This window comes from Heteronotia binoei, chromosome 9 (assembly GCF_032191835.1).
Source record: "Heteronotia binoei isolate CCM8104 ecotype False Entrance Well chromosome 9, APGP_CSIRO_Hbin_v1, whole genome shotgun sequence".
Lineage (NCBI taxonomy): Eukaryota > Metazoa > Chordata > Lepidosauria > Squamata > Gekkonidae > Heteronotia > Heteronotia binoei.
Genome location: NC_083231.1, coordinates 119,158,853 through 119,173,288, shown reverse-complemented (window position 1 = coordinate 119,173,288; position 14,436 = coordinate 119,158,853). Strand labels below are relative to the sequence as shown.

General features: G+C 49.1%; 1 protein-coding gene across 1 annotated transcript in view; it reads left to right on the top strand.

Annotated features, from left to right (window-relative positions):
• The window catches only part of DNAAF9 (dynein axonemal assembly factor 9), a 186,789-nt gene that overhangs the window by 76,655 nt on the left and 95,698 nt on the right, over positions 1-14,436 (top strand). The window contains 5 exon segments of the mRNA XM_060247199.1: positions 40-146; positions 3,186-3,263; positions 12,402-12,408; positions 12,411-12,487; positions 12,489-12,500. Coding sequence (XP_060103182.1) covers positions 40-146; positions 3,186-3,263; positions 12,402-12,408; positions 12,411-12,487; positions 12,489-12,500 — 281 coding nt within the window.

Genomic DNA, 14,436 nt, shown 5'->3' with positions numbered 1-14,436 from the left:
GCTTTAGTGAGACCCAGTGTTGTGTGTGTTTTTCCACAGGTCACCTGCAGATATTCGACATGTTCCTGGTTGAAAAATGGCCAATAGTTCAGGCTTTTGCATTGGAAGGAATTGGCGGTGGTGGATTCTTCACAATGAAATACGAGGTAAAGACATAATTACTGGGTAAGAGAGCCAAGATGCTGCTTAACCCTCCAGGTTTTCCTCCAGGTTTGTCTGGCCAGGTGCTTCTGGAGAGCTTGTGAGAAGGGCATGGTGGAAAGGTTCATTCTCTTTTTTGTGTGCGTGTGTTGATAGTTTATTAATTTGTTACATATATACAAAAAAATCACCAGTTTAAAAGGATATATACCCAAAGCAGAGATCGAAGGTAGTTCTACAACATTCAAATTTTAGAGTCCTAATTTAGCTTCGGTTTGAACCCATTTTATTTCACTTAGACAAAATTGTCATACTTCCAGTTTCCTGCAGCCACCTATATAGTCTATCCCATTTATCAATTGCTGGTTGCCTCAGTTTTCCATTCAAAAGGGCTGTCGAGATGTCTGGTTCAGCTGTATTCAGAGTTTTTGTAATAACTCCTCCCTACTTGGTCCGTTCTTCTGTTTCCAAGTTCTAGCATATAAAATTCTTGCTGCTGTTACAACATGTATCACTAAATGCCTACTTTCCTTATCCACTGCTTGGTGTGTCATACTGTCAAGCATCGATATTTCTCAATAATCAATCCTTTGTTGTAAAATCAAAAGTTGCTTTATTGTAGAAACTCTGAAGCTTTACCAAGGGCAGGATCCTTGAAAGTAATGACGTCTACATGATTACACTGTTACTACATAGGATTAGTTCAAAGGATAATATACGGATGCATTTTGAGTCACGGGTTCAGAGGTTAGTACATAGTATTTAGTTTACTACTAAAGAATGTAGATTATTAAAAACATCTATCTCCATTTCTCACACTGTAGATTATTAAAAACATTTCCGTTTCTCACACTTTCTCACACTTGGAGAGCCAGTTTGGTGTAGTGGTTAAGTGTGCGGACTCTTATCTGGGAGAACTGGGTTTGATTCCCCCCTCCTCCACTTGCACCTGCTGGAATGGCCTTGGGTCAGCCAGAGCTCTGGCAGAGGTTGTCCTTGAAAGGGCAGCTGCTGTGAGAGCCCTCTCCAGCCCCACCCACCTCACGGGGTGTCTGTTGTGGGGGAGGAAAGTAAAGGAGATTGTGAGACTCTTCGGAGTGGAGGGCGGGATATAAATCCAATATCTTCATCTACCTCACAGGGTGTCTGTTGTGAGGGAGGGAAGGTAAAGGAGATTGTGAGCCGCTCTGAGATTCTTCGGAGTGGAGGGCGGGATATAAATCCAATATCTTCTTCTACTTCTTTGAGTTTGGTGTAGTGGTTAAGTGTGTGGACTCTTATCTGGGAGGAACCGGGTTTGATTCCCCACTCTTCCACTTGCACCTGCTGAGATGACCTTGCGTTAGCCATAGCTCTGGCAGAGGTTGTCCTTGAAAGGGCAGCTTCTGGGAGAGCTCTCTCAGCCCCACCCATCTCACAGGGTGTCTATCTCCTGAGAGCCAGTTTGGTGTAGTGGTTAAGTGCGCGGACTCTTATCTGGGAGAACCGGCTTTGATTCCCCACTCCTCCACTTGCACCTGCTGAGATGGCCTTGGGTCAGCCATAGCTTGCATAGAAGCTGTCCTTGGAAAGGGCAGCTGCTATAAAAGCACTCTCAGCCCCACCTACCTCACAGGGTGTTTGTGGGGGGGTGGGAAGGTAGAGGAGATTGTGACCGCTCTGAGATTCAGAGTATAGGGCGGGATATAAATCCAAAATCTTCTTCCAGACCTAATAAGAACCGTCTGTGTGAATGTGGGGGAGAGGCACCTCACAGCCAGGCTGTAGTGTAAACGTCCTTGGGCTCGATGGATTTACTATTTGCCCAACCTCTGGGGAAAAGGGAGGGAGGCGGTGGATACTAATGGCCTCCTTTCTGTCTAAGAATCCACCACTGTGCTTAGAAATATGCATGCTTGACACATACTTAATAGAAATAGCTCCGGTTTAAAAGGTATCGTTACTTTCAAGACCCATTGTAGCATTTCGTGCTCTTTCGCCCAATCAGACCTGGCCTTTTCACCTAGCCACCAAAGATTCTCATGCGCCCCTGTGCAGTGTTCCCTCTTAAGCTGCAGAGTCTCGTGAGCAAAAATTCTACTTTGTGAGCTCCTGGCACTAAAGTTGCGAGCTGCTGCATCAGTTAGTTTGCTCTGGGGGCCATTTTTCCTGAGCTGAGGCAAAAAATGTGTGAGCTAACTCAGCATGGAAGGAACGCTGCCCCTGCGTATTCCTAAACTTCCGAGCTGCCTCCCAATTCCTGCATAATGCCTCATTTAGATACGCAAGTATCTTCTTGTATCTGAAATTTCGATCCGGCACCCCTCGGTGTGCCACCTGGCTTTCACTTCTGGCCTCCGGCGCAGTCGTCTTTCGATACGCCTCTCTTTGCAAATTGCTCTGAGTAGTTGTGAAACCCTGCGTGGAGCTCTCAAGGCCCCCCCCCCCGTTTGATCTGTATCCACCCCATTTCTGGAATGCACACGCTCTTTTATTAGCTCATTCCAAATTTGAGAAACAGTAAAAGCAGGTGGGAGTTGTGGGGCTGCCTGCTTTGTCGTTAACATTTGGTTGTAATCGAGCTGCCTGGAATGGGCCCCCGACGGGCCAAAGGGTGGAAGAGAGACACGTAGCGAAATAAATAAATTTTCAGAACCTCTGGGCGCCTAGTAACACAGTGGTGCCGCATGTTCGTGGCACGATTTATCCAGCCATAATGGCGTATTGTTACTGTTCACAACTAAGAAGAGATGGCGCGATCAGCTGCCGTGTCAAAGAGAGCCGGTTCTTTTCCCTGCGAATGCAATGGAAAGCCAATCAGTCCCTTATTCTGACTTTCAGTTAACGCTGTATATTCTGAGTGTGCATTCCTGTAAGCCCCTATTCACGCTTTGAATTGAGACTGTATAGTCTCCGTGTTACATGCCGGGTGACTGGAGCATCTTGGCATTTGTGTGACATTTGCAAGAGCTCAGCTCTTGGGTCTTCCTGCAAATCGGAAGGGGCAAACCCCCTCTGCCTGGTGCGCTCATATTCCTTACAAAAACCCCTCGTTTCTCTTTCAGTTAATGGACGTCAGTTTGGATCTGTGGAAAACCTACAGCAAAATGGATCCTGTTTCCTTGGAGAGTTTACTTTATGAGGTAATGTGGTGGGCATCCGTTGCCTCGTGGGTGAGTCAGTTTTACCGAAAACAAACCCACCATCTTGGATGTGGCAGAGGTTGTCCTTGAAAGGGCAGCTGCTGGGAGGGCCCTCTCAGCCCCACCCACCTCACAGGGTGTCTGTTGTGGGGGGAGAAGATATAGGAGATTGTGAACCGCTCTGAGTCTCTGGTTCAGAGAGAAGGGCGGGGTATAAATCTGCAGTCCTTCTTCTTCTTTTTCTAGAGTCCTCTCAGCCCCACCCACCCCACAGGGTGTCTGTTGTGGGGGGAGAAGATATAGGAGATTGTGAGCCGCTCTGAGTCTCTGGTTCAGAGAGAAGGGTGGGGTATAAATCTGCAGTCTTCTTCTTCTTCTCCTCCTCATTCCTGTCGCATGACTCCTTATGTGATTGGAGAGGGGGGCCATTCTGCCACCTGGGTGTTCAAAGGGGGGTGGGGTCTGGAAGGGTTGAAAAGCCACTACCCCACAGCTGATCCTGCGTCCCCCAGTTTTGTATATGAGCGTATGTGCGCATGCTCAGTAGGAGAAGAGCAAAAGTGGTCAGCTAACTGTCTTTTTGAGAAAGTTGTCAAAAGTTACAGACCTTCCAAAAGAAAAATATTGTTTTGGGGTAGGGTTCTAAGTAGGAGCCCTAAGTGGCGCAGAGCGGTAAAGCTGCAGTATCGCAGTCCAAGCTCTCTGCTCACGGCCTGAGTTCGATCCCGTCGGAAGCTGGGTTCAGGTTGCCGGCTCGAGGTTGACTCGGCCTTCCATCCTTCTGAGGCCAGCAAAAGGAGTCCCCAGCTTGCTGTGGGGAAAGCGTAGATGACCGGGGAAGGCAGTGGCAAACCACCCCGTAAAAAAGTCTGCCGTGAAAACGTTGTGAAAGCAACGTCACTCCAGAGTCAGAAACGACTGGTGCTTGCACAGGGGACTGCCTTGACCTTTACCGTAGGCTTCTAAGTAAGGCTGCGTTTCCCTGGAATGCTAAACCCTTCCCTGATGCTTGTCACGGCACCGTGATGCCTGTCGCGGCATTACGAATCCTGCGGTTTCTGGCACCGTTCAGAGGCAGGCTGGGCAAAAACTACTAAGAATGTCTCCTGTTGAAATGAATGGGACCCGCGCCAGAGCCGGGAGGGAGATAACTGCCGGCGACTCGTCTTATCAGTCCCCAAAAGCTTCCGTCTGTGTTTGCGTTGGCATTAGAACCGTTGGCATGGAACCAGCTGTGCAGTTATGGAAACTGAAGTGCCCTTAAGTTGGATGCGTTTTATTGATAGGTAATTTTTGGATTGTTACTCATTCTTTCCAAAGCATTCTGCTCCACGTGCCTCCCTCCCTCCCTCGTTCTAATGTTAAGAAAGTTTGCCATCCCTGATTTAAAGTCAGGGTTTTGTTTTTCGTTTTTGCTCCAGTGAGCATCACCTTAAACTTCCCTACATTGAACTTCATTGTTGCCCACCCGCTTGCTTTGGAGAGACCCACCTGGAGCTCTTCTAAATTTGCTTTGGAACACTTTCCCTATAAAGGAAGGTTAAAAAGCTTGGGGCTGTTTAGCTTGGAGAAACTTCGACTGCGGGGTGACATGATAGAGATTTACAAGATTATGCATGGGATGGAGAAAGTAGAGAGAGAAGTCCTTTTCTCCCTTTCTCACAATACAAGAACTTGTGGGCATTCGATGAAATTGCTGAGCAGTCAGGTTAGAACGGATAAAAGGAAGTACGTCTTCACCCAAAGGGTGATTAACATGTGGAATTCACTGCCACAGGAGGTGGCAGCGGCTATAAGCGTAGCCAGTTTTAAGAGGGGATTGGATAAAAATATGGAGCAGAGGTCCATCAGTGGCTATTAGCCACAGTATATATATATATGTGCTTGTGTGTATGTATACACAAACACATGCGGTATATTGACCACTGTGTGACACAGTGTGTTCAACTGGATGGGCCATTGGCCTGATCCAACATGGCTTCTCTTACGTTCTTATGCGGCACAGAGTGTTGGACTGGATGGGCTATTGGCCTGATCCAATATGGCTTCTCTTATGTCCTTCTGTCTGGGGCAATAAAGTTCTGTATTCTTGGTGCCTGGGGAGGGGGCCACAGTGGGAGGGCTTCTAGTGTCCTGGCACCACTGGTGGACCTCATGATGGCACCTGGGTTTTTTGGCCACTGTGTGATACAGAGTGTTGGACTGGATGGACCATTGGCCTGATCCAACACGGCTTCTCTTATGTTCTTATGTGACACACAGTGTTGGATTGGATGGGCCACTGGCCTCATCCAACATGGCTTCTCTTATGTGACACAGAGTGCTGGACTGGATGGGCCACTGGCCTCATCCAACATGGCTTCTCTTATGTGACACACAGTGTTGGACTGGATGGGCCACTGGCCTCATCCAACATGGCTTCTCTTATGTTCTTATGTGACACAGAGTGTTGGACTGGATGGGCCATTGGCCTGATTCAACAGGTCTTCTCTTATGTTCTTATGTGATACAGAGTGTTGGACTGGATGGGCCACTGGCCTGATCCAACAGGGCTTCTCTTATGTTCTTATGCGGCACAGAGTGTTGGACTGGATGGGCCACTGGCCTGATCCAACAGGGCTTCTGTTATGTTCTTATGTGACACAGAGTGCTGGACTGGATGGGCCACTGGCCTGATCCAACAGGGCTTCTCTTATGTTCTTATGTGACACAGAGTGCTGGACTGGATGGGCCACTGGCCTGATCCAACAGGGCTTCTCTTATGTGACACAGAGTGTTGGACTGGATGGGCCATTGGCCTGATTCAACAGGTCTTCTCTTATGTTCTTATGTGATACAGAGTGTTGGACTGGATGGGCCACTGGCCTGATCCAACAGGGCTTCTCTTATGTTCTTATGCGGCACAGAGTGTTGGACTGGATGGGCTATTGGCCTGATCCAATATGGCTTCTCTTATGTCCTTCTGTCTGGGGCAATAAAGTTCTGTATTCTTGGTGCTTGGGGAGGGGGCCACAGTGGGAGGGCTTCTAGTGTCCTGGCACCACTGGTGGACCTCCTGATGGCACCTGGGTTTTTTGGCCACTGTGTGATACAGAGTGTTGGACTGGATGGACCACTGGCCTGATCCAACAGAGCTTCTCTTATGTTCTTATGCTTTATTTTTGCCAGCTTGAATAATTAGGTATCATTGTTGGATTTGGCTACTAGACTGCTTACCCCCCAGCTCCGAGTCATTCATGAGCAAACAAATAGTGCTGGTCGCACTACCAATCTTTGCGAGGTCAGACTGCTCTCTTCCCTTTGTTGCAAGAATGGTCCATTTATTCGTGCTCTTTTTGGGCAGGCCGAGTGTCTGATGTCTGGTGGTTCCCCACTCCCGCAGCTACTGCTTGTTAAGGTTAGCTGTGAAGTGGGCTAAGGCTGACACCCAGTGGCTGTTAGTAGAGTTGCCTCGAACATATGCCTGCTTTTTGGAGAGGAGCGACGTACCTGATTCCATAGAACTGTGCTTTCTGATTGCAAGCTCTGTGTGCCTTTCTCCCCGCTCCCAAATGACGCCTGGGATAGAGTAAGGGCTTAAGTAGAGCCCACCTGGACCAGACCAAGGGCCTGTTGACTCCAGCATTCTGTTCACACTGCAGCAGCATCCTAAGAACATAAGAGAAGCCATGTTGGATCAGGCTAAGGTCCATCCAGTCCAACACTCTTGTCACACAGTGGGCAAAAAAGCCCAGGTTCCATCAGGAGGTCCACCAGTGGGGCCAGGACACTAGAAGCGCTCTCACTGTTGCCCCCCACGCACTAAGACTACAGAGAATCACTGCCCCAGACAGAGAGTTCTGTTATACACTGTGGCTAATAGCCACTGATGGACCTCTACTCCAGATGTTTATCCAGTCCCCTCTTGAAGCAGTCCATGCTTGTAGCCACCACCACCTCCTGTGGCAGTGAATTCCACGTGTTAATCACCCTTTGGGTGAAGAAGGACGTCCTTTTATTCATTCTTACTCAACAGCTCAGCAATTTCATTGAATGCCCACGAGTTCTTGTATTGTGAGAAAGGGAGGAAGGTACTTCTTTCTCTACCTTCTCTATCCCATGCATAATCTTGTAAACCTCTATCATGTCACCCCTCAGTTGACGTTTCTCCAAGCGAAATCCTCCCACCCATGCTTCCCAGAGCAACTGATACAAGGAGGCAGACTGTGGCCCCCGGTCCTGGAGGGAGCAGAGATCCATAATGACTAGCAGCCATTGGTTACTCTGTCCTCCATGAATTTGTCCACTCCTCTTTTAAAGCCTTCCAGATGGGTTGGCACCACTGCATCCAGTGGCAAGAAGTTCCACAGTTCATATGTGCACAGCGTGAAGAAGTGCTTCCTTGTCTCTGTCCTGAATTCCCCCCTTCAGCTTCAGTGATGACTTCAAGTTCTAGTATTATGGGTGATGTGCTTTTCCCTGTCCCCTTTTCTCCTCATCAGGCATAATTTTATAGGTCTCTGTCATGTCTCCACTTACTTGCCTTTCGTGGCCATGACTCTGGCGTAATTAGCTGTTTTCTGATGTCATCAGTGGCGACTGACACAGGACTATCAGTCTATCTCTAAGACACCGAGGAGTCCTGAAAAACACAAAATGCCTTACAGCTTACAACAGCACTACAGATGAGATTAGAATGTCAAATAGGCAATTCATATGCAAAAGAACCTCCTCAGGAAAGCTCCTCCATTAGCATGTCGCAGCCCAGGAAGCTCCCACAAGATAACGACTCAGCCCTACCCCACCTGCCTGAGTAGATATAAATTACCCGCCTGCCATCTTTTTCTCCGTTTGGCCCAGAGAGAACTCCAGTTTTCTGGGTTACACCTCTGAGGATACCAGTCACAGTTGCTGGCGAAACGTCAGGTGTCACAGTGTCAGGACCGTGCCCACACAGCCCGGAACATCTACAACAACCAATGAACTCCGGCTGTGAAAGCTTTTAAGAACAAATTGACACAGGACTCCGTATCGCCTCCCCTTTTTGTGAACTTGCTCTTTCAGTAGCCCAGGGTGGAACGAATTCAGCGCCAGAGATTGCCCTGATGACATTGGGTGCTTTCACACACTAAATAACACACTTTCAGTACATTTTGCAACTGGGTTTTACCGTGTGAAATTATCATCGCCACCGCCATCATTATTTAGATTTGTGAATCGCCCAATTAGAACAGAGGCGACCAGACTTTGGCTTGCGAGCCACATGAGGCTCTTCAAGGCCCCGTGTTTGGCTCCTGAAGCTGTTGCCCCCCCTCCCCCGCACGCCCCAGGACCCCACAGAGAGAGAGTAAAAAAAAAATTAAAGCAAAATGGAGGGCAGGTGAGCGGGCAGCCAGGAGTCCCTGTTCGCCTAGAGCAGGGGCGGCCAACGGTAACTCTCCAGATGTGTTTTTGCCTACAGCTCCCATCAGCCCCAGCCATTGGCCACCCCTGACCTATAGCTAAGCCCCGCCCCCAGCAGTTACTAAAATAATATAGGAATTAAAACAATTTAACAGAAATTGAAACAACTTGACAATACAGATTAAAACAGTAAACTGGCAAAATCCATCTGCAAACGGTCAGCGATGTGGATCGAAACGGTGTTCTTTCGCATGCGTGGAAGTGCCCATTTTTTGACCCTTTGTTGTGGGTTTTGTCTTTTCCTCAGTTGTTTGGTGCATGCATATGAACATATGAAGCTGCCTTCTACTGAATCAGACCCTCGGTCCAGCAAAGTCAGTCTTGTCTTCTCAGACTGGCAGCGGCTCTCCAGGGTCTCAAGCGGAGGTTTTTCATGCCTATTTGCCTGGACCCTGTTTAGTTGGAGATGCCAGGGATTGAACCTGGGACCTTCTGCTTCCCAAGCAGATGCTCTACCACTGAGCCACCGTCCCTCCCCTTTAGTGGCTCTCCAGGGTCTCAAGCTGAGGTTTTTCAAACCTAGTTGCCCTGGACCCTTTTTAGTTGGAGATGCCGGGGATTGAACCTGGGACCTCCTGCTTACCAAGCAGATGCTCTGCTACTGAGCCACCGTCCCTCTCCTTAGACATATGAACATATGAAGCTATCTTCTACTGAATCAGACCCTGGGTCCAGCAAAGTCAGTCTTGTCTTCTCAGACTGGCAGCGGCTCTCCAGGGTCTCAAGCGGAGGTTTTTCATGCCTACTTGCCTGGACCCTGTTTAGTTGGAGATGCTGGGGATTGAACCTGGGGCCTTCTGCTTACCAAGCAGATGCTCCCCACTGAGCCACCGTACCTCCCCTTAGACATATGAACATATATGAACATATGAAGCTGCCTTCTACTGAATCAGACCCTCGGTCCATTAAAGTCAGTCTTGTCTACTCAGACTGGCAGCAGCTCTCCAGGGTCTCAAGCTGAGGTTTTTCATGCCTGGACCCTTTTTAGTTGGAGATGCTGGGGATTGAACCTGGGACCTTCTGCTTACCAAGCAGATGCTCTACCACTGAGCCACCATCTCTCCCAGGTCCAACTTCACATGCAGCTTCACATGCAACAATATTAACAAGCAAGTGGCTCAGGGTGAACCCAGGGCTGGCCCTAGACTGTTTTCTCCTTTCTCATATGCTGGAGTGCGTATCTCTTTTTAAAAAGCACAGGGAGGAAAAAATATTATGTCTCATTAATTGTCTATGGCCAGGGCCTTTGTAGTGTTGGCCCTTTGGAGCTCTTCCGTAAGGGAGAAGGGCACAGTCCACCAGGATTCTCTCTGCAAGTTCCACTGAAAATACTGCAACTGCACAGGGATGCAGTTGTGGTTTTTCTTTTCTCTGTTGTCCTGCTTTCAGTGGCTTGGATGCACAGAGGTGTGTGTCAGCTTGATCGTCCTCAAAAGGTATATTGAGCAGATAATGGAAATAAGGATATCACTTGCCCTACCCTAAGCCCTTTGGTGTGGTGGTTAAGAAGAAGAAGATGATGAAGAAGAAGATATTGGATTTATATCCCACCCTCCACTCTGAAGATTCTCAGAGTGGCTCACAGTCTCCTTTACCTCCCCCCCCCACAACAGACACCCTGTGAGGTGGGTGGGGCTGGAGAGGGCTCTCCCAGCAGCTGCCCTTTCAAGGACAACCTCTGCCAGAGCTATGGCTGACCCAAGGCCATTCTAGCAGGTGCAAGTGGAGGAGTGGGGAATCAAACCTGGTTCTCCCAGATAAGAGTCTGCACACTTAACCACTACACCAAACTGGCTCTTAAGTGCGCGGACTCTTATCTGGGAGAACTGGGTTTGATTCCCCACTCCTCCACTTGCACCTGCTAGCATGGCCTTGGGTCAGCCGTAGCTCTGGCAGAGGTTGTCTTTGAAAAGGCAGCTGCTGTGAGAGTCCTCTCAGCCCCACCCACCTCACAGGGTGTCTGTTGTGGGGGGAGAAGATATAGGAGATTGTAAGCCTCTCTGATTCAGACAGCAGGGCGGGGTATAAATCTGCTGTCGTCTTCTCCTCCCCCTTCTTCTCCTTCTCCTCCTCCTCTTCCTCCTTCTCCTCCTTCTGCTCCTTCTCCTCTTTCTCCTTCTCCTCCTCCTCCTCCTCCTCCTTCTCCTCTTCCTCCTCTTTCTCCTTCTCCTCCTCCTTCTCCTCCTTCTTCTTCTCCTTCTCCTCCTCCTCTTCCTCCTTCTCCTCCGCCTCCTTCTCCTCCTCCTTCTTTTCCTCCTTCTTCTCCTTCTCCTCCTCCTTCTCCTCCTCCTCTTCCTCCTTCTCCTCTTTCTCCTCCTTCTCCTTCTCCTTCTCTTCCTTCTCCTCCTCCTCCTCCTTCTCCTCCTCTTCCTCCTTCTCCTCCTCCTCCTCTTCCTTCTTCTCCTCCTTCTTCTCCTTCTCCTCCTCCTCTTCCTCCTTCTCCTCTTTCTCCTTCTCCTTCTCCTCCTCCTCCTTCTCCTCCTTCTCCTTCTCCTCCTCCTCTTCCTCCTTCTCCTCCGCCTCCTTCGACTCCTCCTTCTTTTCCTCCTTCTTCTTCTCCTTCTCCTCCTCCTTCTCCTCCTCCTTCTTCTTTCCTTGCAATTGGTTAGAGAAAATCTAAACTTGCATAAATATTTAAAAGGCTCAGAACCCCTCACCTGTAGCATTTTATTCTCTGAAGATGCTTTCAGAAGGCAGCTGGGTTGGGCTGCAGTAGGATAGCTAGATTCGAGTAGAGGAGTATCTTAGAGACCCACAAGTGTTTGAGATTTCGAGTGTTAAATTTGCCGTTCTTTCTGACAAAGGGAGATTTGACTCCCAAATGTTTATACCTCTGAAACGATGTGGGTCTCTAAGCTGCTCCTCGACTCGAATCTAGCTGTTTTGTTCTCTGATAGCTTTAAAGCAGGGGTGGCCAAACTGCGATGGGAGCCACGTGTGGCTCTTTCACACATATTGTGTGGCTTTCAAAAACCCCATGGCCCTGTCTGCCTATTTGGAAAAGGCGTTTCTCTCCTTAAATCATTTCGCCAAGCCAAGCCAACTGGCAGCTTGGAGAATTTATTTAAAGTTAAAGATAATTTCTTTCCACCTCTTCCTCCCCCATCCCCTCCCTCCCCTCCTTCCTTTCTTCCTCCCTCCCTCCCCTCCTTCCTTTCTCCCTCCTTCCCTCCATTTCTCCCTCCCTCCCCCCTTCCTTCCTCCCCCCTTCCCTCCCTCCCTCCTTCCTTCCTTCCTTCCTTCCTTCCTTCCTTCCTTCCTTCCTTCCTTCCTTCCTTCCTTCCTTCCTTCCTTCCTTCCTTCCTTCTTCCCTCCCTCCCTCCCTCCTTCCTACCTTCCCTCCTTCCCTCCCTCCCTCCCTCCCTCCCTCCCTCCCTTCCTTCCTTCCTTCCTTCCTTCCTTCCTTCCTTCCTTCCTTCCTTCCTTCCTTCCTTCCTTCCTTGTGTCTCTCAAAAATCTGACATTTATTCTGTGGGGCTCTTACATCATACAAGTTTGGCCACCCCCTGCTTTAAAGCTTGCTCTGTTCCCTTTCAGCTGAGCAGAACAACGGAGTCCCTTCAGTCATGTTAAAGGAAGATAGTTACATTTGCTTGTCTGGAATTCTGCATGGTGCTGTTTGGATCACGGATGCTCGACTCTCCTTTTTGTTTAAAAGAAGTGCCAGGCTTAACCATAAATGTCTTTCTCCTGCAGGATTTGATGACTTTGAACATCAGTGGACCAGTTTTTTTGCGAATTTTGACATAGAAATCCCTTTCATTTTGGAGCTGTCAGAGTCCCCAGGCCGGAGAAGTAAGTGTCGGGGTAGACTAAATGGAAATGCCACTGTTTGCTTTCCCCTTCCCAGTTTCTAACTCTCCTTCCTCCTCTCCAGAATGCAAAGGGGGAGCTGTTGCATCTTTAATTTCACTCAGATGGCCTCGTTCCAGAGATCTCTGTTGCTTATTTATAGTCCCCCCTGACTTGATTTCTTCCCTGTCTTTCAGTCCTGAGGGGATGGAAGGAGGGAACAGTGGTCTGCCCCCACTTCGCGAGGATCTTTACTCTGTGACTGAAAGTCAGCTGCAGTGGCCATTTTGTGGCTTGCTCCACCTACCGCGGCAGCCATTTTGTGGCCGCTTTCACCACATTGGGTCAGAATTCCAAAGGGGCCCACCAGCTTAAAAAGCAGGCCTTCTTTAATAGCAGGAACTCCTTTGCAGATTAGGCCACAACAACCCCTTGATGAAGCCAATCCCTCTTGGAGCTTACAGGAGGCCCCATATGAAGAGTCCTGTAAGTTCTTGCAGGATTGGCTACATCAGGTGGGTGTGGCCTAATATGCAAAGGAGCTCCTGCTAAAAAAAAAAAACCCTGTTGAAAAGGTTCGGGACCCCTGTTCTACGGGAGTATCCCACCCCAGTTCCAGCCCTCCTATGGTCACTGTGGCTGTTCCCACGGCCTTGTTATCTGCTCTCGTGGGGAGGGCGGGATATAAATCGAATAAAATGAAATGAAATGAAATGCTCTCATTTTCCTGACTGCTGGCCTTTGGACGGTGGGTTTCTAGGCTGCCCCCTCTGTTCTGTGATCCCCACAATCCTTCTGGGTGTGGAGCAGGTGGGGCACTGGGTGTGCGTGTGGGGGAAGGATTTGTGAATTTCCTGCATTGTTGAGCAGGGGTTAAACTAGATGACCCTGGAGGTCCCTTCCAACTCTATGATTCTGTTATACTATGAACCACATTCAGAGCACTGGCAGCTTGATGCTTAGTGAAGACACTTTGTGAATGGGGGTGGTGGTGGAGATTAGATTAGATTTAAAAGGTAAAGGTAGTCCCCTGTGCAAGCGCCCGTTGTTTTTGACTCTGGGGTGATGTTGCTTTCACAGCGTTTTCACGGCAGACTTTTTTTTACGGGGGTGGTTTGCCGCCGCCTTCCCCAGTCCTCTACGCTCTCCCCCAGCAAGCTGGGTACTCATTTAACCGACCTCGGAAGGATGGAAGGCTGAGTCAACCTGGAGCCGGCTACCTGAACCAGCTTCTGCTGGGATCTGAACTCAGGTCGTGAGCAAAGGGCTTCCGACTGCAGTACTGCAGCTTTACCACTCTGCGCCACGGGGCTGTTAGATTAGATTAGATTTATTCAATTTATATCCCGGCTCAGGGCAGCTCACAATTTGTAATAAAACAACAATATAGAAAAAACATTATGTTAAAATTACAGTCGAGTGCTAATATCTGTACAATTAGACAATATAGTAAATAGATACATATTCAGTAGCCTTAATAGACAGTTTGGCATAGTGGTTAAGTGTGTGGACTCTTATCTGGGAGAACCGGGTTTGATTTCCCACTCCTCCACTTGCAGCTGCTGGCATGGCCTTGGGCCATAGCTCTTGCAGGAGTTGACCTTGAAAGGGCAGCTGCTGGGAGAGCCCTCTCAGCCCCACCCACCTCACAGGGTTTGATTCTCCACTCCTCCACTTGCAGCTGCTGGAATGGCCTTGGGTCAGCCATAGCTCTGGCAGAGGCTGTCCTTGAAAGGGCAGCTGCTGTGAGACCCCTCTCAGCCCCACCCACCTCACAGGGTTTGATTCTCCACTCCTCCACTTACAGCTGCTGGAATGGCCTTGGGTCAGCCATAGCTCTGGCAGAGGTTGTCCTTGAAAGGGAAGCTGCTGTGATAGCCCTCTCAGCTCCACCCACCTCACAGGGTGTCTGTTGTGGGGGGAGAAGATATGGGAGATT